The 25,298-nt window shown below is 45.3% G+C and overlaps 1 protein-coding gene across 7 annotated transcripts in view; it reads right to left on the reverse strand.

Annotated features, from left to right (window-relative positions):
- LOC112454350 (teneurin-m) overlaps positions 1–25,298 on the reverse strand; it is a 516,441-nt gene that overhangs the window by 30,896 nt on the left and 460,247 nt on the right. Inside the window, exon 1 of one of the 7 annotated variants that reach the window (XM_025015683.1) lies at positions 14,384–15,922. The exons of the other annotated variants lie outside the window; for them this stretch is intronic. Within the exon in view, the coding sequence (XP_024871451.1) occupies positions 14,384–14,489 (106 nt within the window). The 5' untranslated portion in view covers positions 14,490–15,922. Of the gene's footprint in view, positions 1–14,383; positions 15,923–25,298 lie in introns of those variants that run through there. 7 annotated transcript variants of the gene reach the window in all.

Raw genomic sequence — 25,298 nt, forward strand, 5'->3', positions numbered from 1 at the left:
AGAAGCTTCGCGTATGGTCGTAGTTTTATAAATCCACCGTAAGAAATTAAAACAAAATTGCCTTACTTCTCCATGGCTCAAGTCTATTTATGTAACTTTTTTATAATTACATTAAATGTCGCGTGCACACGTAACTGGGATTTTCAGAAAATGTATCTGTAAGTTGTGAGAATAGCGAGTTTGACTCCTTCGAAATGAAAGTTTACAAAACGACACTTTTGCTTCCTTCACGTCAAATAAATATAGCTCTAGCACTGCTGCTTTTTGAGATTATGGGAAGATGTATAGTATGAATAATTAAAGGTGCCTATTCTCGTCGCAGATATCGATAAACCCAGTCAAACATTTCGGTCGAAGACGCGAATAGCGTAAGCTCGAAATGAACTGCTGTCCTACTCACCAATTTGACAAACCAAAGTGAGATTGTTTAAACTTATGACGATGTAACTGAATTTCTGCGGAGCTAAAAATAATCGACATCCATGTCCTGTATTCTCGAACGGAAGGGTATCCCGAATCATTTGAATTATATCAAAAAATAAGGTGCGCACAGAAAATGAGAGAGAGATAGAGATAGAGAGATAGATAGATAGATAAATAGATAGAGAAAAAGGAGGAGGAGAAAGAGAGAGAGAGAGAGAGAGAGAGAGAGAATCTTATAAAAATATTATCGAACGGATATACGCTATTTTGGTTCTTCGCATAACACAGAACGTTGGATATATCGGGAGATCCTCCAGGGTTCTCGGTTCCTGGCGAATCCTAAAGCGGTTGAGTTATCTTGAGTTTACGTACATACACCCCACCGCCGATGCCGCCGTCGCCGCCTCTTCGTGCTACCCCCAGAACTTATGGAAGCCATGCCAGAATTTGTGGAACAACCACTTTACTCCGAGAATCACTACGTCGCTGTAGTATCGGGTAGCGTTTGCAATTTATCGCAATATCCGGAAGTTTTCGCAAAAATTTTCTGCTGCTCGTTGCATCATCTTCCGCATGCACGCACGCGCGCTCGTATCAATTTACCATAATTTAATTACGATAAAACGCTTAACTACGCGCGCAATTAGTCTCATTAAGGATGTTGGGCAAAATGAAATATCATGTTTCTACGTAACCGAAGATCTTCCCTGAATCCGTCCCCGTTCCTGAAGATCATGATCTACCGGCCGTCTTGTCTCGCGATATGGTCGGACACATCGCATTATATCATTATATCATATCATTACTCGATCGTATTATAGCACTTATTATATGATAATATATTTTATTTTTGTTTATTTTGTATTCTTTATATAATTAATAAAAGAGATAAATTTAAGTCTTAAAATAAAATATATTTATCTGTTCCAATTATACGAAGATATCCATATCTTCATTACTTTAACAATCGCGACCAGTTGCTGACGGCATGTCAATAATCATTACTAATCCCCGCGTTTTCGTTCCTTAGAAGCGAATCGAGTCCTCTCGTTTCATCAGTGGGTCGGACGTGCGCGCGCGACGTCGTCGCATTACGTCTCGTTAGGAGATTTTCGCCGTCAAGTGACCCGAGAGCGAAGGGAAAGCCTCCTCGAAACCCTCTCTCACTCTCTCTCGTTTCCTTCTGGCATCAGAGGAAAATCTTGAAAAATGAAGGGGCGGGTCGGCCGGTTTCTCCCCGGGAGGGGAAAAGAGCACGGGTAGGGCGAAACAGTTTTAATTGGAAGTCAGAGGAGACGCGGTGCAGAGGGAGAGACACGATGTAGACGACGGGCGGGTTGGAAAGAGCGGAAGGGGGATGGACGGAGGGCCGATAGCGGCGGTTCTTTACCCTCGCGCTCGTTCTACGCCCTATGTGAACTCCCGTCCCTTACCCTCGTGTTACATACATTTTCGCGCGTACGTGGGTACATACACGTCCGGACAGGGCCGGCTGGAGATTCGATGAAACCTGGGGGAGGACATAAAATATATCATTTTTTGAAGTATCTTTTCTAATCAGACACTGTACGTTATACAATCAAATGCAGATAAATATCTTTAATGTCATATATTTTGAGCTTCGTATAATCTTTTTGTTATTCATTGTAATCAAGTTGCTTCATCATTCCACTGAGTTTATGCTCAATTATTTTCTTATTAATTTATCATAATTGCGTATATTGTCTTTCTTTTATTAATATAATTCATATAAAATAGAAACTTTTGTTGGTTCATTATTGCAGTGAAACTATCTTTTGCGCCGGCCCTGCTTTCGGACGAGCTTGCACGTCCGTGTAACTTCGAATGCACTAACATCTGTACCACGAAGTCGAGCATCGCATCTCTCGGCGGCCTTAAACCGCGCGGAATGGCGTGGCGGCGACGGCGGCGTCGGCGTCGGTGCCGCCGCTCGTTTTTCCTACGGACAAAGTGGAAACTCCACGAGGAGGAGCGATCCGTCGAGGGGAAGAGGTGGGAAAAGAGGGAGAGGAAAAAAAAAGGACTTAATTCGTTTCCCATTAGAATTTACGTGGCTCGAAAATAAAAAGGGAGCGGGATAGACCGAGCGAAGTCGGAGAGCAGCGAGAATTCGTGGAACGCTCTCCCGCCGCCCAGCTCGACCATTGGATTTTTCACGGCACGCCGGTGTCCTGGAAAATCGAAATTAGCTTTTCCACGGCGGCCAAGTCCGCGAGAGTTAACAAGGACGGAAGTCGAAATAAATGGTAGCTGATAAAAAAAGAAAGAGAGAGAGAGAAAGAGAGAGAATGCGCTCACGCGCGCGCGCGGCACTTGTCCCACGTTCTCTCTTTGAAATCTCGTCGGCGCGTTTCGGAAGAAATTCGCGATGAAAACTCGCCTACGGACCGAGACGCGAATTCACAAAGAGCTCGTACGTGAACTAATAACGTTCCTGCACTTGCGCCGCGTGTTTACGGCACTAAATTAGGAAAACTGAAATCGGGAAAGCTCGTTAGTAACGCAGCAGGGCAAAATTGTGCACAACCGATAGAATTATATCTGTTTTAATCCTGATGTATGTGAATTCAAAGAGTTAATACGTTTTCTCATCGGACCGTGATAACTACGTCCGGTATCCGCCAAGTCTGAAACGTATATATAATTCACCCTAAATATACCGTCGTATTTAAGCTGAAGCTTTAGATGATACATGGTCCGGAAAATTTCTGTGTGTCGGCCTAGAGAGCTATTACGCACGTACGTGTAACGTGCAAGAGGGCGGTTGCATTAAGTACGATATATCTAAGAGGATCTCCTTCCGCGAAAGTACGCTGAAAACTTTTCACGTTCGGCGAAAATAAGGGGCTCCGGGCTCCGGGCTCAGGGTGAGAAAATGGGGCGGCTTAATTCGTTTCCCATTAGAATTTATGTGGCGTGCACGCGCCGCCGGTAGTGGAAGAGCCGCGAGTGGGCTAGTCTTCTAGTTTCTCTTCCTTCTTCTCCGTCTCTCTTTCGCTGTCTTTACGACCAGGAAGTCCGGCGTGTCTAGTGTGTTCGAGTGGACCTCCGCGAAACACCTCGATACGACACCCTCGGCGATCCTTTCCTTCGAAAGGCGAGACTAAGCCGAGCGTGGAAAGACGAGGCATTTTCCAGACGGGAAACGGCGGTTCGAAAATCAAAGCGTCTGATCGTGTGAATTCGAGCGAATGCCCCTTACCCTTATCTTTTGCTCTCTCTATCTTTTGCTTTCATGTGAAAGCTCGCAGGATATCCCTGACATCATGCATAAAAATTGTTATTAGTCAAATAGTACAAATCTTATTTCCGGTTTTCTCTTTCAAGTCGAACTGAATAATATTCGAGCGATTATTTTTTTTGCATTAGAAATAAGTTTTACAGCATGGACCTCGCATACAACATAGTTTTTATAATATTCTATAGTTTTATAATTTTAGTAGTCTACAACCTAATAAAGACTTTTGATCAAATTAGTTTTTAATTCTTATAATCGTTAATATCATTGCACTGTAAAATGTAACATGATAAGAAATAACATTTTGACCACACGTTAGGACGTGAATATCAACTTGACCCTGTTTAAACTTTCTTTCAAGGTATACTCAATAATTTAATCTTAATAATATCGCTCTCAATCTTAATAATATCTCATTAATTTTGTACCGTATTATAAGATAATATAAGAGTGCGCGAAATAACTTATATTAATTTTTAATGATAATAATATCTTTTACTTTTTAATTCGTAGCAATTGCTCACGCGAAAGTTCTGGTGTCGTGGAAGGATATCGATTGAGAGCATCGATCGCGCATAAAGTGTGTTCGCGAGCAAAGTGCAGGATGTCAGGAATTGCGGCCGATATAATTGGTACCCTGTTTTCGGCAGGCTGCATCGGCGAACCGAAAACACATGGAAAACGCTGTGTGTGTTCACGCGAGCGATCGCCGAGCGGAACGTACAACGAACGACCGGTTTTACGTCCCCTAACACGCCAATTAAGGAGACGCACGTGAGTTGAAACTCGGAATTTTTTTCGCATGCCCGCTTCCAGTCCAAAACGCATTTCTCGTTATAAACATTTCGATCAAAGTTACGAGCGCGTTGAACAATCGACTAAAATAATTCGGAACGTGCTGTTTCTCCGTGTAATATCTCTGCGGTTAAAAATCGGGCGCTATTAGTAATTACTTAAAGCGATCGGAGCCTCGTTCGTTCACGTGTCTACGTTCATTGTTGCGCGTTAATCACGCTCGAGAATGATAAGTATCTTCGGGCCGAATCGCAACGGTCTGCAATTCCGAAGTTCCGAACATCGGACGGCAACGGGGTCGCTTGTAAAATTGCTGCAATTTGGTACCGAAGAAACGCATCGGACCGAAACACCGCTAACACTCCGAGTAACCCTGTAAGCCGTTCTCATCGGCAAACTTTTGCGGTCGAGAGTCGGCCGAGAGCCTGTAACTCGCCCACGTGTTCGCGTCGTCAGCCATTATCGCCGATCGATGATCGTGCCCTGACGATCTCTCCCCGTGGGCGAGTTCTCTGTTCTCTCCAACGTGGATGTCATAATATCTGCGCGCCGACCATCGTGTGAAACGCCGCGTTTCGCGCCGCGATTTGATAGCAAGTCTCGTATACGATCGCGCTTTACGCGCGCCAGTTACACGCCGGTTACACGGACACGTCGCGAGTAAATTGTCCCGCAAGACCCCGAAGGATCCCGCCGATCTAGGACGCGTGGGTGGCTACGGGGTTCGCAATCGTCGGCGAATCGGTGCCCCTCGATCGCCGAGCGAGTCGCATTATTGTTTCACCGAGTGAGCGGTCGGCTCGGGACGTCGGCTAAGTATCATCGATACCGGCTCGTCCCTCGTCCCAAGAGAATTGCTGCATTAACCGATAATGCGAGAGCTGTATCGCGGGTATACCGATATTCCCCTGCGCTTTTATTTGCACAGATAAGTATAATAAGAGTAAGTAATATAGGTTTAGGTCTTTATGTCAAATTTATTTCAAATCATCTAAGCTGGTCTGTATCAATAAAGTCGAAGGTAACGTCAACCTATACCTGTGCAATTTGCGAACAAACGTGAGTGCATGCAAGCGGATATGAGACAAAGAATATAGCTGGAAAATATAAATCATTTTACATCGCTGTTAACAACTTTTCATAGAGTTCAAAACGATATGTCAAAGATAACATGTAATACCGACGATATTTATGTACCTCGTTATTAGGATCGTAAAGGTTTATTGCGAAAGCAATGATCTTTTTCGCTCGTTAAGTGACTTTGCAATAATATCAGGCATTGGCTGACTGCGAGCGGACGACGTTCGCGAAATTAATTAGTACGAACAGTCGTGGCGCCGTAAACGTATCTCGGCAGCACCTTCAGGCATTTCGCGCTATCGTTTAATCAGCGAACTGAATAGTAGGTGTACGATTCTTGATATAGTTACGCCGGGTTTTGCGTAATCGGGCGACACACACGGAGATCGACTCTCGCAGGAAAGTCGTTCCGCGGCCGAATGCAGTGCGCGTACGCACATATATCGCGGCAGTTATTTATTAACCGGTCATTTAATGGAGCTCCCCCATATAATGTTTTACGTTTTACCGTAATAGCGGCGGCCGTAAAGTGTTGCTAACGATTACCCATGTATCTCGCGCAGATCGACGAGCGTATCCCGTGTTACGTTTCCCCCGGCTCTTTACGACACGGGCGACACGGGCAATTGGAGATCTACGATCTATACACGGGTTAGCAGGTCTTACCTGCAGAGAAACGTGGAGAAAGAGAGAAATATAGAGACAGGAGAAGAGAGAAGAAAGGAGAAAGAGAAAGAGCGAGAATTAATCAGCAACGAACATACGGGTGTTAACCGATCGCGCTCCTCCATCGGCATTTCGACGTCGGTATTCGTTAATCGGCGCAATTAACAGTCGATGGAAATCTTACGGCGATCGTTCTCATTCGATCGGTCTTGACCGGCATGAAGAGCCTATCGGGCCCCTACGATCTACGTCCTACGATCCCATACGATCTACGGCTATCTCGCGCGGTTCCCTCTCTTCGCGGTGATATAGGATCCCGGAGAACGCGGTCCGACTATTAATTACAGGCTGCGGAGGAGGCAAAGTCGTTAGTACACCTACGTAAAGAAAGGAGTGATTTAGGACGCGCCGATTCCTCTCTCCTCCACCTCTTCCTCTTTTCCTCCTAAAACCCCCTTTTCCTCCCCCTCCTCCCCCTAGAAACTTTCGAATCCGGATTTCTCGTGCGGCGAACGTACCTAATGAATAGGGCCACACTCATAGGAGGCGCCGATAGGTCGATAGATTTCGCCGGAATAGCCCGGGATATCTGCCAATGACGTCCGCAACGATATCTGTTATGTCCACAATGCACCGGATTTCTACTTCTAAGCCAAATTGCATTACGGAGTTGAAGACTCCCTCTTTGAAATTGAGCAAAGAAGGAAATTCTACGTTCTTTTTTTTTTCTGACACTCCTAGACAAGCATAAGAAAGTGCAAACACAAAAATCGCAAGCGCCGCGCTTATTATCAGATTTGCAGCAAATTTAATAAAAATGAAAAAAAAAAAATTAATATGCGCGCAACTGTATCAACTGCTCGTCACATAAATCTGTTTAGCAACCCTAGGAGTTAACCCGTTTTCTCGAAGAAGCAGAAGGTATCGTAAAATGTTTATCGGCTGCCATCCCGGAATTTCATGTAGGAAAGGCTCGAGAGATCGGCGCGATAACTGTGCGCATCGTACGGCGAAATTTATTGCCGGCGGTACGCACGACGTTTGTACTACCCCCTTATGATTTTCCCGATCCCACGTCGCCATTCCTCTACCGTAATCGCGCGAAAGGAAATGATTTCTTTAGAGAAATACGCCGGCACACGGGTTTTTCGGGTCGGTTAAGGCACGGGGCCGAAATAAATCCACAAAGCCGAAGTTAAAATCGATGCCGTGCGGCCGTTTGGCGAGGATAGAGCGAGGAGAGGCAGAGAGGTTGCCCGTCGGAGAAAGAGGAAGGAGGGAGGAAGGAAGGAAGCGGCGAGGGAGGTAAGGGATAGGAGCAGGGGAGGGAATAGGAAGGGTAGGAGATTCGAGACGGGTGGCGGGCGACGTGGGCGAGGAGGAGATCCTGCGTTTGGCAGCTCGTGGATATTGGAAGGAGGCCCGCCGCGAGACGAGAGGAGGTCGTAGAAGACGATCCTAGGGGTCGTTCGTCCTCCTCCCCCCTCCTCCTCCCGAAAGCAGCCTTCCGTCCTTATGCCATTGAGATTCCGCCGCTCCCAAACTTTTGCTCGGGCAATCACATTTTCCGAACCGGCTCGCGAGCGAACGGATAACCGATATCCGTTGCAACTGTGCGCTATTAATAAGAGCCATGATTTTGTTAAATCGGTTACGTTTTTCGGTAACACTATATTCGGAGAGAGCTTTAGCACACTACATTGTTTATGTCTGATAATATTCATTGGCGACTTAACGATTAACTTTGTACGTTAAATATATTCGTATCTTAATCTGCAATTAACGTACGAAGTCCATTACATAAACGATAACTATGTTAAGCAATTAATTCTAATCTTGAATATAAATTTATATTCGCGTTTTAAAATAGTCATAATTAGAGAGGCCTTTGGAATAAGATTAAAAGGTAAGATTTCCTATCTCGAGAAACGGCGATGGCACCTACGGACCAATGGAATACCAATTTCGCGACCAAAAGTGTCGAGTTCGTCTCGTACCAAGGAAACCACTAAATTAGTTGCCCAGTGGCCGAGGCACTCTAGGAATACCAAAGTTGCAAGTTTGCGATGCAGGATAGCTTCATGGGGTGCAAGATTGCTCAATTTCGAGTGCGGCATCCGCCGAGGCGTATGTATTAAAGTTTGGCCGGGTACGGTACGATGCGTTTTACGGTTCGGTCGAAATGACTTCCTCGACTACTCGAGGAAAATGGCAGCTTCGTCGATACCGTGGAACAAGATGCGGGGTAAGCAAACAAACTCGGTACGACACGTTAAGAGAGAGAGAGAGAGAGAGAGAAACATAGATACAGATAGTATATTATATTGTGTACCTTATATAATATCGCACATATATATGATATCTATAACAAATCCTATATGGGGAATTTAATCTTGTAAATAGGCGCTGCCTATTACTCTGATGTATACTTTGTAAAATATAACGCATAACCTGTGGAATGGAATGCTAAATTATATTTTTTTCCCGAAATAGATAACATGGCTCGCGTACGAATTCCACAAAGTTTTTCATTTTCATAAATTGAGAAAATAGATATCAGCTCAGCTCGTATAAATTCCATGAAGTTTTCCATTTTCATAAATTGGGATTTTCCAGTGGTTGGCGGCATATTTTGTAAGCGCGAAACGGAACAAGTTTCATTGATGATATAATACTAACGAGTTTTTCTGTAATTACTTCAATAAATCGATCATCAGTTGTTTGTGGTATACTAGTAACGAACAACATAAATCAATTACTATTATTTTGTTAAAATGTTGAATCTTTAATTACAATTCAACACGTCGCGCTATATTTTAACATAACTTCATCAATCCCAGGAGCACGGCATTGTCTGACACGTCCGATTTTTCAAAGTTCCGTAAAACAGCGTCAACCACGTTGAAAAGTTCAAGTTCGCATGTCGCGCGATGGGATGAAGCCGCGAGAAGATTGCTCAATCTCGCAATCCGCGACGGGGCTGCATCAAAGTTTGTGGTCGTCTTATTCTCTCAAAAAGAGAAAGAGAAAGAAAGAAAGAAAGAAAGAAAGAAAGAGAGAAAAAGAGAGAGAGAAAGAACCGATGTTGTCCATCGATAATGACACAATCCGGCAGCGAAATCGGCCCTATCGATCCGAGAGAACGGTAATTGCTCTCGTTCCTCCACCGGGATCCTTAAATCTCACGCGTGTGAGGGGCGAAAAGCACGCCTTTATCCCACGCGAACTTCGGTATAGCAATTAGATTGCGTGGTGGACCGATCCGAACCGTCTCAGAGCGACCGTGGTAGACGAGCAACCGATAACCACGCACGTGCCTTTAACGAGGAATCGAAGCCGCCGCTGCCGTTGCCGTTGGCGTTGACGAGAGGAGCCTCTCGCCGTGGCGTCGCTTCTTGGATCGTTTCTTCCCTTCGCCTCGGCCTCCGTGGGGGGGAACCCCCGTGTACACCACCTTACACCACCGCGCGCGCTTGTTATTACGAGACGTTAATCTCGACGGAGCAGCCTGCCGCGTAATTCAAGAAGGCCAGCCCCGTCATATAGGTATTTTAGCGCTCGAGGCGGTAATAGGCGCGCGCTCGCTCCAGGAAGGTTATTACAAAGGCGCTCCCTTTCTATCTCTCTCTCTACCTCTCCCTCTTTTGCTCTCGTATACGTCGGTAATTCTGGACATCGTGTTCAATGACTTAATACACGTCGGGAGATCAGCGCGATTATAATATAATATTACGGCTAGACGCGTGAAGAATCCCGCCGTTAACGGAGAGTTTATTACACGTGCGCGTCCCGCGCGCGCACAAAAAGCGCAATGCCCGCGTTTTTCACGGGGAATTGTTATTAATTTATTTGTTTGGGTATACACTCTATCTGCATATCCGTTAAAAGCGCAGCTGGATTTGTATTGAAAGCACGCTTTCGAGGACTGACGTTTTCTGCGATTTCAAAGCGAAAATTCGTGGCTATAACACTCTCTAAATTTTCAAATTGCTTAAAATTTTCAAAATTGCTCTGGCACAGAGTAGACTACTAAAAAAAAGTATGTATAAATATTAAAAAACAACATTTAAAAAAAATTAAATATAAAAAGCCATGATAGTATATTACTCCACGACATTTCTGTTATCCAAATTAATTCAGCTTTAGAATCAAAATACAATTAGACAACTAAAATATATCACTTTTTCCAAATTATTTCGAATAATCAGCATCTGCCAGTTGCATCGCAACGCACCCGCCCTTCGTTCGAATTCCTTCAAAATCGCGCGCGCGTTAATCCACCGCCCTTCCTCTCTCGAACGATCGCGAACTCATCGACTTGTTTTATTTCCGTCGACGTTACGAAAGTTCGCGACGGTGCGGTGGTGTACAACCGCGGAATCCGCGCGGCGCGCGCCGGAAACCGGAAGCGACGCGAGCCCGTGGGGGTTGTCGGCGCCCCTGCCCCTGTCGGCCGCGTTCCGAGGGATCGTTACGGTGCATTCAGAGGAACGCAGCGCGGACTGGTATACCCGGGAAGGGACCCCGGCAGCCGACTCGAAACTTGAAAATAGTTAAAGTGAATAACTTTAATGCGTCGCGCGCAGGGCGAATCGGTCACGTTCGTAGGGCGCAGAGCAACGGCGGGTATGGCGACCGCGATTTAACGTGCAAATCGCGTGGCACGGAGGGCGGCCCGAAATTAATTAATTCCCCCTGTGACAACGTTACGTTCGTTCTCGAAAATTGTCGCAGTTTTTTTCATCTATCCCCGATAAAAATGCTTTCACGAATTTGCGCTTTTAATGTCGCGACACACTTTCGCGGAAATAGCATTCGGAATAGGAACGACGACAAAAACACAAAGTCAAGAAAGATTATGTTTTCTTTTATCATGAATATCTTGCCTGCTTAAGGATCTGTCAAGATAATTTATTTGCCTCTCAATAAAATGTGCGACAATTGTATTTTGTTTTAATCTTCAAATTATCCATGAAACTTCGTTTTCTCTAATATAAAAAAAATAACATAATTTTTTCAAAATTATGCTTTGTTACTTATTGCAGTTATAATAACAGAATCGGTTCACATTTTCTTGACCAGGAGATATCGGAGATAAATTTTATCGACTTTCTGAAACTACTCGATAAGCAAATTAGAAGTAACACGGGAGAGTAGTCCACGACTTCATGTTTCAGCTTGCACCTGGCGGGATCGATCAGTTTCGAGATTGGACGAAATGCAGCGCACGAAGGACGTCCGATCCAAGATTTTTGTCACGGCGTGACGCCTCGTTCCATCCTTCGTCCACCGAGGCGTTAACTAAACCCGTTTCATATAATTATTGGCGATCGCGGCAGCTGTTCGCGGCGAGTACCAGCAGCTTCGACGATAACGATGATCGCGGTTACGACTACTGCTACTACGATGTGGCGTTCGGCCACCACACGACGTCTTATTATGCAAATTTAATGACGTAGCCGATGCGATGTTCGTACTCTCTCACGGACGCGCCGCGCCGTGCCGCGCCACATCGGTGGGCGGCGAGTTCGTGCCACGGTGCCTTAAGGTTTCCACCGGGGAACACCTGATAAACCGCGCGACATTTGGAAATGTCAGGGTGATAAATACGGCTCCTGCGTGGTGGTAATGCAACCCGCTCCCTCTCGCTAACCCCTCGTCACGTATGTCTCTCCGCAGCGCGCGCGTTGTCGTTCTTCCCGCAGCTTTTCCCTGAGCTTCCACCCTCTCTCGCGCTCCCCCCATGCTCTCTCACGGTGAAAGTGTTGCGCCCGCGGGCGATCGATTCGCGCCGGGGATGGAGTTTTTATCGCGGCTCGAACGCTATCGCGAAGTCGGGACGAGTTCGCGGCGGATCTTCGCGAAATGGCAGCTTTCCATCCAGCGAAAAATAGAGACACCACAATCAGAGCCTGGCCGATCCGCCACTTTCAGTCAATCAAACTTTCATTCGAGCAAATGTATGCACATTAAAATAAATAAAATTCAAGTTTTAATTGACCCCGTTACTGACACCGAAAAACATATCCATTTTTTAAGATTTCTATATTCCGCGCGAGAAATTTTTAAAAGAAAGAATATTTATCTTACATACATGCTCCTGCATAAGGCATAATTTTTGCGAAAAGCAATATAAAAGAGCATTAAGTTGTGCATTAATGAATAATTGTATTGGCTTTCATGTCAGTGACTTAAATTGTCACTTATTATAATTATTATGGTCGATGTCACACGATTCCAGCCACGGAAACATATCATTTGTCATTTTGAACGATTTCTGATTCGAAAGTCTCGAAGGAAAATAATTTTTAAAGAAATTCGAAGTACCGAGTGACGGGACGGCATCAGGAAGCGACGCTATAACGCCCCGTTTTTCAGCAACGATAATTATATTCGTTTTTCCGTTCGCTTCGTCGGAAAATCTTAATGGAAATGTCGTGCTTGCGTAATAGTGTTTAAACGGAATTTCACTCGACGGCTTGCATCGTGCTTCGGCAAAATGAAACAAGTTCCTGTTCCCGACAGCGTATGGTACCTGGAATTTTCCCACGTCCTAAGACGCAACGTTCTATAATATCAAAAAAATCTGATGAGTTAGGCGCCAATATTTTAACGTGCATAAATGACGTTGAGTAAATTTTCTTTCCCGACGCGGTGCAATCATTTATTTAGGACGCGGAGTTACGCACAATCTCAAAACTAGTGCAATAATAGTCAAAATAAATAAATAAATAAATATCGGAATTACTACGAACATTCACCTGATTCACTTTCGATCGATCCCCTTTTCGCATCCATCGTGCGACACAAGTACGTCACGATGACAAGTAAATCCGGTTACACGATACCGCGTAAGATACTGTCCACGTTTTCCTCTTTCCATTAAAACGCGGGACTCTCGTCGTCGAATAGTTAAGAGGCGCATAATGGAAAATTTCATTTGCATACGCCGTAAGCAGTTTTACACGCGAAAAAATTTCTCCGAGTCACGCCTTGGATACACGTCGACTTGACAAATAGGGCCCGCGTGATAATGCAGTCGCGTGACACCCCTCTGCTCCATCTCTGCGGGGATGTTTTCGTCTTGCTGCTTTTTTTCATCGCCGCGGGGAAGCGTTGCCTCGGGACAATCGATTCGCGCCGAAAATAGAAGCTTTATCACGACAGAGACGGGAGTAGTTGGATCGCGTGGCTTGAGGATTCTTAATTATTATTTTGCCGGAAACCGGGTTACTATCTGGCATTAAAGTACGAGCTTTTTTTTATGAAAAAAATTATCGCAAGTAACATACATTTCCATAAGATTCGAGCAGTTTGTTTATGCAGATGTCTGTAGATAACACGACCGCATATTATCTTTTTAACTTGCCGTCAGCGTTAAACAATGCCGCGTAATTTGGAATAACGCGGCACAAATAAAAATAAATAAACGTCAATTTTAATAAAAATATTAGTCACTGTGTTTTTCTATGGAGAAACCGAGTTATCGGGAACACCACTCTATCAACGCCACTCCGTTTCGCATTGTTAAATATTTAACTACACTCCGATTCTCTTTGATTGATTGGCTATATTCTCCCGTATATTCATGGAAGAGCTGCCTTTCATTTTTAAATTTTGCACGGAACAGAAGCGATATCGTCGTTACACGCGTCAGGATCACCCGTATTTGATTCTACAGAGTCTAACGAGAAGCAAAACCAGTGACTAGACATTTGTACACCAGCACACACTTTTACAATATCGTAATAGCGTCAATATAGCGCACAATGTTTCATTATTAAATTATCAATAATTTTCATCGTAATCTCAAATAATTTGTACAGTTACACGATCGCGATATGACAGGCGTAAGATGTAGAAAATTAATGCAATTAATTTCACGATAGATTAATTTACGACGAGAATTAGCACGCAGTTAAGTGATGCCTTAAGTCCTGCCAACACTTCGACGGGAGATTCTCCTTCCAACGAGATTTCTCCATCAACGCTTCGCTCAAGCCGGTTTTGACGGCCGTGTAAAGAATAAAGAATGCATCGGATCGCGCGATCGGGACGCGAACGATATAGAAAATCACGTTCGTTCCGCGGCGGGCGCGAGCTGATTCCCGGTGGCCGCGCGCACCGTGGCGGAACACCGTGGAAAGAAATGCCACCCACCTCGACCACCACCGTAGCAGTACGTGTACTCGTTGTAATCCATGGACGGCCTCTTGAGTAATCCCTCGCCCGGCACTAGATCCAGCAACGCGGTGGGGTCGCACATGGAGGAGAACGTACGCCTCTCTTTGTCATCGACGAGAGCGAAAATGGAGACGTGGGCGACGAGCCGCGACCTCGTCGCGATCTACGGCTACGCTTCGAGGGCGCCGAGTAAACAGCGTCGCGATCACATATGCACGCGTCGTCTGGGTCTCGAATCACCCCAGGAGGAAGAGAGAGAGAGGCGTGTATAAACGATCCTTCCGGTTTGAACTTCAAAGGGGAGAGAGACCCGCGACGTCGATGGATGGCGCGCGCCCGCGTACGACAAAGCGCGCGAAACCCCACGGTATCCCAAATTAAACCTCGCCGCGAGCGCACGTAGTCGTTGAAATACGACGAGGCGAGAGAGAAAGGCGAGTGGAAACCCCCGGTGCACCTGTTCCCCCGTTTTACACGCGAGGGTGGGAAAGAAGTGCGCTCGTTCTCGAATTCGCGCAGTCGGACTGTCGTCTGTCGCGGACGGCGGTCACCTCGGGCATCGTTGGCGTTACCTCTTTTGCGGGGCACACGGTTGTTTCGATCGGCACCGCATTCATTCACTTGCACTTGGCAATGCACAGAATTTCACAGGCACTCCGCGCGATTCACTTTCGATCTCTCGGAACTCAACGTCGGTTCACGGTGCACACATTTCGCATCAGAACATGCCCTTCGCGAGAAGTTGAGAAGTCGGAGCGTAGAATTGCGGGTCTAATGCGCAATCCATTGAGTATTCACGTTTGTCACTTTGTTACGTGTCACGAGTAACTGCGGGCAGCCGTGCGGTTCTCTTTCTCATCACGACGGAGATTAATAATAATCTGTTTGGTCCCGTGACTCGCGCGGGACAGGCCGTGACCAATTGAAAGCGGGGCACAGCGTGGGACTAGTCGGGTTGCTCCGAAAATTTTCGGAGTAGATGACGAGGGTACGGGTTCAATTCGTTCCGCCGCGAATTTTTCGATCGACCGATAAACGACCACCGGCGATTCCGTCCTCCCATCGACGATGTCCAGCAACGTCGGGGAAGCGACCTCGCGCTCGCTCGTGGAAACCGGAAGTCTCCTCGGTCACGTCACTTCGCCGAAGGAGAGAGAGAGGCCCGGTCGATCGACGTCCTGTCGTGCAGACCGGGGTGTCAGCGGAGACGCGGATTGCGAAAATGTGTTCCGAGAAAATTTCAGGCGACCGCGCGATGCGGGCTGTCGGTGGTCCGTACACGCGACCGGTTCACGCGATCCTCGAACAATTTCCCTTTTATGGCCGCGCGATCTATCATCTGACCGCACGAGATCCGACGAGTGATTCAACGTCCGGGATCACTGTTTTGTTTTTCCACACTCGATCGAATCGCGGATCGGCACACGCATCGACCTTGCGAAGACCCACGCGACGCGATCTCCGTGGACCGTCGAGAACCGTTCTTCGTCACACTCCTTTGGTAGAACCGCACGCTTGCGCGGTCGGTGACAGACTGAGGATAGAGGGGCAACCGATGACTCCCGACACCGTGGAGGACGGTGGATGGTGAAGTAGTGGGGAAGGTAAGAGAGTGGGGTAGGGTGATCCTTCGGCGACGCGGCGGGGAGGTTTGCGTAAGGGGCATTTTGGAGCAAGGGTGCGGAGGAGGCTTTGGGTGAGACTAGGCTGGTGGGGCGAAGGGGTCCGTCCGGGAAAGGGGAGCGCGGAGAGAGGGGAAGGGACAACAGCCGGTCCTCGACGATCACGGCACCCACTACTCCACTGATGCTGCAGCGGATCCCGTCGAAAGAAGACCCGTTCTCTTTCACGCGCCGCCGCCCGCCTGGTCCGGCTCTTCTTCAGGTTCTCGCACCTCATCTTCCTGCCATCTCCGGCGGCCAGGGGCGGATATGCTACGTGAAAACTAACGAAATTCAAGTCCCGCCCCACCGGAAAATCCCGCGAAAGAATATCCTTAAAAGTTCTTCCGATAAACATCGATGAGAGCAAGCTGACGCTTATAACTAATTTCGCCTAGTTCTTTTCCAGCGTACTGTTCACAGTAATTTATTTTTTTGTAATTTCTAATTTAGGAGAAGCCGTGAAATCAAATAAACTTAGAATTAATTTCAACTTAGTATATGCAGCCACGTTTCTCAGAAAATTAAAATTGTCGACTTTGTTACATTAACGTATATCGCAAGAGCATATTTCTTCAATGTCCCTCTCGCTGTCCCACTGAATCCCAAAAATTATTAGCTTCGTACTTCGAGGCCACCATCCGTTCCTGGCCCCGTTCGTTTTATTGGGATGACCGGTTTCGGGCGGTTGATGAACGATTAAAGTGTATCGCGAATATTAAACGCAGAAAGGGAAAGGGAGAGCCCGCGAACGGGATAACGAGGTATGTTGCACCGTCCGTACTCTCGATCTTCGCCCACGATCTTCGATTATTATTGGTTCGGTGTGGGAGCGGACGCGCGGCAGACAGACACTGAGGGAATCGATTAGCGTGGGCACGGCTTTGCAGATTGGAAATCGAAGAATTTCTCCGATGTTATTCGTGTGTGCGGGCGATTGAAATGCAGCGGGGCAGAAAAGGTGATTACAAGGACGGTAATCACGGCTATTGAGGTAATATGTCATCTCACAAGAATGCGCGCTGAATGGGCGTAGCTTTCGTATAATGACAGACGTAGCATAAAGTATGAAGATCTACGAATGTGTGTGCAGAGCCACATTCCCGAAGCTGTTACATTCTTTTTTTAATATCGTAAAGCACCAATAATAGCAAATGTCGACAAACGTAGAATATTTGCATCTATAACCGCTCGATCCACAATTATGAGGATTACATTGTGCTGTCGCGTTATTCATTACGTAACGAAAATTGCTCGTGATACCGGCGCATTTATTATTAATGCAAAAATATCTGAAATCCGTGTTGCTAGAATAGCAAATAATTAATGTTGTTACTGGATAAACTTTGGAACAATGTTTCTCTTCTCCGGATAACTTCGCGGCGCGATTGTGTATATGCGGTACACAATACAGGAGAATTTTAATCATTCTTCCCAACTAAAATACACGCACACACACGCACGGTGCCAAAAAACGAGATAAAATACCATATGCTACAAATATCGTAATCGTATATAATATTGTTGTTCCTACAATGCAAAATGCAAAATACCATGCAATGTAATCATCGGTTTCGCGCAATTTTCTCATAATTTCGAAGAAAACGCGAAAAAAATCTGTAATATTATATTTGTTTTAATGAACATCGGCTGCAAAAGTGCTTCATTGTTAATAAACTTTATGTTTGTGCAATAGTGTTATCCGTTACGCAATTATTGCTTTTCGATCACTTTCAATTTATGCTTGTTCTCTATCCTAAACAATGTATGCAAATAACGGTTCTGTATGCAACGCGAGAGGAATGCATTATGCACTATGTCTCGCTCTGGATTTAGAGAAGAATAGAAAGTTAAATGAAGCGTTCTCTCCTAAATATCTTTGCCTTATAGCACGTGAGAAAGAGAAAGAAACTCTCTCTACGTTATCCCATATAAAATTCAAATTCTGTAATTTCAATGACAAATAAAAAGATTTTGTACTTGATTTTTCTACAAGTAAAAAAATTACAATTTATACACGCGCCTACGTGTGTATATGTATATACATACATGAGAATATACATAAAATCTTGTGAGATTTTCTTGCACATTGACTGTCGAGCGATAGCATTTATCAAAATAACAGGTTCTCACGTAGATTACGGATTTAATTGCAATTGTGTTTCCGCAAAAAACATGAGCAAGAAAATCGTTTAGTGTCAATAGAGAAATCTTGGCAGCGTCTATGTGAGTGTGCCGGAAATGTTACCGATATCTTCTTCGTTAGTATCGCGTGCAATTTGCTCGCCGCGATTAACACCTCATTCGTTCACGCGATTTTTATCCCGCAGCGAGTTAACGCCCGAAAGTGCGAGTTAACGAGTCAATGGGTGACGTAATGAGACTTAAATGGACCAGAGAACACGAATGTTTGCGAACGGGAAAGTATTGGCGCAATGCGAATCGGGCAGCGGGTGATATTGCATTGTTCGCGGAAACAGGCGAGAGGTGGATAGGATAGAATAGCACCCCCGTAACGGTGGCGTCGTGCCATCTCGCGTTCAAATGTTTGCCAAGGGGTTGGGGGAGGGACGGGGGTTGAGAGATCGTCGACGACGTCGCGACGGCGGCTGGTCGAAGACCGGCTGCTGCCGGTCGTCCGACTGTCGACGACCGGATACCATTGGATTCGACGATCCGTTCTCTATTATGCGAAGTTTACCGCTTCGAATCTGCCATGCAGCGTGGTATTTTGATTTAAAAATCATCCCAATACTCTCTCTGTTTCCGAATAAGGCTTTATCAAAAATCCCCTGGATAAATTTCATGCTTTAATATCTTTTGGAAACGTTTGCTTTTAACTGACCAATTTTTGAGGAAAATAATAAAGTGAATAGGTAGCAGTGATAAAGCGAAGGCTGAAATTTAAACGGAGGAATTTTACTCGCAATATATACAATTCTTTATTCGTTGGTAGTTTGTTCACTGAACGAGCTCTTTCTTTCCGGGCAATATATCGTTTAATTCATAGAAAACTGCGTAACACAGCGAAGAGAAAGAGAGAGAGAGAGGGGGGGGAGAGAAGATATATATATATGTATAGTTTTATAGTTTTAGATATACAATGGAAATTTGTTTAATATTTATACAATTATACGCGCGCAAACCATGTTGAAAACTTAGACAATAGCCATAGATTTTAACAGCAGGTTTATACCGAGAAAGAAAGAGAAAGAGGATAAATTAAACTGCATTATCTAAATTCCCCCGGAGCATCCATTTAAATTCTCACGGCGCGGAATTGTTTTTCGCGGGAGATTTCATACAGCTGGGTTGTTATAAAAAATTCATTTAGCGGTCGGCACGTCTGGCGCAGGGAATCCGCTCGCTCCTTTCGCTCCTTCACGTGACTGCTCTGAATAATGCGCACGCTTTCGAGTTTCCGGGTTTCGGCTATCGTTTTACCGGGTTACCCGGATTCTCTCGGGTTGCGCTCGCGAAACACAGGGTGAGCGTGACCTAATAGGTAGACGCTTCCCGTGTTTTTCTGTCGGTCCAAAACCGAGGCTTTCTCATCGCCGGCTGTGTGCCGCACCGCCGCTCCGTCATCTCCATCGCGCTTTATCCGGTTGGACAGTTTCGCGCTACGGTACGATTAAGTTGTACCTATCGTGAAACGAGAGAACGCGGGTAGATAAAAACCTTTCCCCTCTCGTCCGTCGCTTCGCGCTTTAACGGAGCCGAGATAATAAAGAACCCGGGTCGCGCGCGGTAAATTATGATGTTTCGAAGAAGGCTACCTGGCTGCACAACCGCTTTGCCCGTTGAATCATTAAAACGGAGCGCTCAACGTGCTCTTCTAATTTGCGTACCACTTGTGTGGTATTGAAGTTTGTATTTGTATTATAATTAGAACGCGAAGCTGTAGGAATGATAACGGTATGTTGACTTAAAAGATTCGCCTCCCTCTCTTTCTCTATCTCTTTCTTTCTGTCTATTTAACTCTCTCGTTTAAGCGTATCTTATTGTAAAATACTTTCCTTGCATGTAGCGAATGTAACTATTTTATCATCAAAGAAAAAGATAATCGATAATTATAATTTATTGCAAGTATAAGCCATGCAAATACATAGAGATGGACTGTCCATTCGAAAATGAATGATAATCGAAAAAGATCAATTTTCTAATGCGGAGATCTATAGCCTCGATTTTATTCGGACGATTCAATTCTACCCTCTCTTCGTTACTTTACTCCACTGCGATATTGAAATCCCAGAAAAGCTTTCGGCCGTAAATGGTACTCGACATTCGCGGAAGATGGGGCTTTTCGTGATCCGAGTGCCGGGAGTGCTGGAGCGACCTTGTTTGCGGTTGAGAGAAACGAAAATGGTCCATGATACTTTCTGCTATGCGCAACAAAACGATCTGATTCCATATGCATCGAAACATTGTTGAAATATCTCTATTGTACTTTAAAGAAAGTTCAAATATACTGAATATATAGAATAACACAAAGAATATCATGTTTTTAATAGCATCTTTTTGATATAAAACTGCGATATTATAAAAATGAATGAAATATATGGTCAGAAATACTAGAATAATCCTGAGATGTGATCTTTCCTTCAGGTCGCTTGTTTATAAAATACTTGATATATTCTAATATTCGAGAATCTTTATCTTTATAGCATCAAGAAAATCATTCATGATGGGTAAAATTAGATTACACGATAAATATGCTATGGATGTCACATTAGAAGATTGAGAACTTTCTATAATTATCGTTCATTTTTAAATAAATAACTTTATGCTTGTAACACGTTTGTGATTCTTTGATGACTGCGCCCAATTACTGCTTCACGAGAAACATTGACACATTGAAATGTGGCGATATCGACACTGATGTTTTCAACAGCCTTATACTTTGACACAGCCTCTTTGTCTCGGAAGAACGTACAACGTACTCCCTCAAGATAGCGATGGTGCACGTTTGAGTAACCCGACACTCTTCGGAAATCCACGTAGCGCCAGTAAACTTTCAAGGTGGACGAGGATGAAGGCGAGAGATCGGCTCGCGGATGCGGGCGGTACGGCACGGCACGGCACGATCACGGCATCGCACGTCACAATGCGTTCGGCGTAAATCGACTTTTTATATCGGTGTTTCGCGCGAGAGACGCTCGAAGCCGCCGAAGCAGTCGCTCGTTAGAAAAAGGGTAATCCCCGTATCTTACTTTATGTCTCTATATCGCGAAAGGCATCCCGCCCTACGGACGACTGCGCTTAATCCCCTTAATCCACTATCGGCTGTAAAATAGCCGGGGCAGGCCAATAAAAGTGTAAAAGTGCGAGCACGTCGGGACTGCGCGGGAGGTCCCGATGCGACGATGAGAGAAGTCCCTCGCTCGCGCGGAAGGGAGAGGGAGAGGGATCGTCAGAACGCGAAGAAAGGGAGAGATAGGGGGGCATCCCTCACGGTCGCGGCATCTGCATACAAGGATGATGGCTTCGTAAATTGCGGCGCTCATGGCGATGGGCTCTCTTGCTCCGTGCGCTGCACTCCGACGCACGTCGCTCTCGGTCACGACCGCGCGCGCGCGCGCGCGCGAAGGCTGGCTGCCACGAAAACTTCCTTCTCTTCCACCTTCACCTCCTCCTCGCGTGTGTACCTCATCGCCGGTGTACCGCGGATAAACATGCATACACGCCGGCCCGGAGTTCCGTGTAAGGACAGGTCGCTTTACGGCCGCGCGCGGCGGAGAGGATAACGAGTATGTAACGCCATAACTCCATACGGCAGTCTTTACACGTCAGGTGCGCGATGCGCATCGCATTTTTCGGCTTGATAATGCGGCCCTCGCAATCATTTGCATTCAAACGCGGACGCGATTTTCATTTCATGCACGAGGCAGCGGAGGTTGAAGAACGGACAGAGCGGAGAGGGATGAACTGATGTAGATAACATTAGACGCGTCTGGATCAGGAAGACGAGATCAATTCTAGCACCGCGGAAGAGATTAAAATATATCGCGCGAAGAATAATGGAACGTTTATCTTTCTCTAAGATTTGGATACAATCGCTTACGAAGAATCGTGACCAAAACGGACCCTCCGGCAGCCAGAAGTTACTGCGATCGTCGAAGTTGGAAAGTTTCGTGATAACGGCATTTCCAATCATTCATCCGAATATGAAAATATAGGTAGTTTCCATAATCTTTCGAACTTCCGCGCTCTTTATTTCCTTAAACTTTGCATATCGCGCGGCACCTTGATGCACTCGCGGCCGACTAAGTCATGGGCGGCGAAGAACTTCCCCAAACGACCACCGGAACTTCGCTCGCACGTCGCCGCCGTGCTTCATCGTTGTTAGTTTGGTTAAACATGCGTTTGTCGCGTTCCCCGTACGAAGAACGGAATAAGTTGCAGTCTCCGCAGCGCGGAACTTATACGGAGCGTACACGGGGGGCAGATTTTATGGATGGTAGCGCGAAGTCCCGTGTTTGGCATAAAATTAACGTTAGTTAGAAACTTCAAACGATCGCCGTAATGTTTGCAATACAGCGACAGCACGCGATCGAGCGACAATCTATACCGAGAACGTAAAACCTTCTAATTTAGTAATTAATTTTCATATAACTTATCATAAGAAGTATCGTCCTTTATTGCCATTAAAATTATCGGATCAATCTATAAATATTTTAATATCCATTTTTTGTTCAAATTATTGTAAATAATATTGTAAATAAAATATCATGTAAAAAAGAGGGAGTTATTTAAATTGATGTCCTCTGTTTTTGAACTGATAAGGTGGATTGGTGATATGTGTAGTGGAAATGTGGCACTACATGAAATGGTTCAGTTTGGACATCTGGCTCGGCAAGATGAATCTAAAGATTACCTTGTCCATCAGACTGCTGGACCCTCCGCTACTTGCTACTTGCAGAGTCACGTTGGACCTGTTCACTGAAATCTGTTCCCCCACGGGATATATGGTAGCGAGAACGCGTTTGTTCGATGACACGTGTAAAAATTATAAATTGATGCGTGGGAGCTTTCACCGGTTCGAAAGGCGAGAAGAGAAAATAAGCGAAGCATAAGGCAGAGTTAAATAAATGATCCTTTCGAGCGTCGTTAAAATTTCTGCATGATTGAATATTATGAATTAAGCGGGGTCTAAATGGCAAATCTAAAAGGCACGGAGGGTACAGCATTTATCAAGCAAATGGGGTTACATTTAGTCGGCGTTTTTGCATCCAACTCGCGAGTGTTGGCAGAATTATTAAATCCTATTCTTGGGGTAAATCTTTTAAAAATGCATTAGCTTATTTCCATTACCATTCACTTTCGGAACTGTATTATCAATCGCGGGAGAGAAACACGTTCCGAACTCTTTACCATAAAGGGGACCCCGTCCTCTCGTACTTATAACGCGAAAAAAATGTTGCACGCGAGGGCAGATCTGATCTTTCCTTTTGGAGAAGCTCCCCCGTTCCACGAAACTTTTGGGACCGGCCTTTGGCATCGTGCCATTCCGCATGAAATAGAAGGCACCGAAGTGAGAAAAAGACGAAGAAAACGAAGAGAAGAAAAGAAAGGGATACCGAAAAGAACTATTGACCGGATCGGGATGAAAGGGTATCCCACCCTTTTTCGAAATCCGAGTGGCGCGCCGTCCAACGTGTGTTCGTGCTCCTATCGTATCCCATATCTCCTCGTCGACGAGAGCAACAGTTACTACCACCATTGCCATTACCGCGGGCCCGATCACCACGCACGTGCACCACGCACACGTACGGTTCACACGGAGAAGGAGGTGCAGCGCGCAAGGTACTTTCGTGCACAAACGTAGTTGGCTTTACGAGAGAGCTCGCCTGCCATCTGCCCGATACGCAATCCGCCTTAGCTTCTCCTCCTTCTCTCTCTCTCTCTTTTTTTTTTACGTAATCCCAGTCGTTTTCCAATCTTGGACTCACGGGCCTCCATCTCGCCTTTCTGCCGGGGTCACAGCCGTGAATCCATTCAGCAGCGGTCGTATTGGTCGTGTCGAAAAATCGAATTCGAGATTCCGGGCTTTCCGATCTTCACCCCCTTCGTGCGAATTTGCCGTGGGATATGTCAACTCATAACTGAGTGTTTCGATTCGACGCGCAGTTTTGTACCTCTGTATTGGTCCTGGAGGCTTTCAATTGTTGGAAAATCCTTTTTTCCATGTGAATTCGTAATGCTATATGGACTCGATTCGACACGCGAGTGAATATTTGCAAACCTCTTCGTTTGGTATTGAAGAGCTAAAAATATAGGTAAACAGAGTACTGTCTACACTAATCATTATATAATCGTATAACTAGTCAAAATTGGAACATATATAGGTATTCGATAGCGTAAATCGAATTATGGAATTTTATTTCTTCGATATTCCTGAAACTTCGTTAAGTTAGTTATAATCGGATAATAATAACACTACCTAGATTGTTCCAATTATTAAATGCATTTTAAACAATTATTAAATGTATTTTTACTTCGTAAAATAGGACAGATATTTTGCCGACAAATCATCATCTAAACTCGCTCTTTATAAAAGTATTGTGCGCTAAAAACTCTCAAACTCCCTCGGACTTTTCTCTCAACTTGGCACACAATGCGCTCTCAATTTTAAGATCTCGAAAAACTAACTTTCTGCGGGAAATTTTCCGTACATCGTAATCTATTTGCGATATCTGCAACTACTATTTTAACCCGAGAGTAATACGGTGTCGAGTTAGCAGTCACAGTGGGAATACCCGTTTCCTTAATGCACTTCCTGTCCTTACGACAGACTAAAGATCTTATCGAATAGGTTCGGAGCCGTATCTCACGCTTGCTTCCCCTCGTGTTTCGTAGCCCTTACTCGCGAGACCTTCGGGCTAGCTAGTTCCGGCCATCCCTCCGTGTCCGCGAGACTCGTGGGGGGTATCCTTGGGAGCGGGAAATGGGGGAGAAGTTCTTGCTAAGGTTTCCTGCGGGCACCTTCGACCGCTCACAAGCGGGGTGCATATCCGATTGTTGAAATGGCGCGATCGATGATAAGACGTCCGCGCTAACTTTAGCCCTCGCCCGAATAAAACAGAAATAGGTTGATATAGTCGTCCTAATAACGTCATTTTACATGACTTACTAAATAATCTAAATAATAACAATTTAATATTATTTGACCTTTTTTACTGTCATTGTTTTATTGCTGTTTTTTGAAAGTATAATGTTAATATAATGTT

The sequence above is a fragment of the Temnothorax curvispinosus genome, unplaced genomic scaffold (genome assembly GCF_003070985.1).
Source record: "Temnothorax curvispinosus isolate PA1 unplaced genomic scaffold, ASM307098v1 QBEX01005011.1, whole genome shotgun sequence".
Taxonomy (NCBI): Eukaryota; Metazoa; Arthropoda; class Insecta; order Hymenoptera; family Formicidae; genus Temnothorax; species Temnothorax curvispinosus.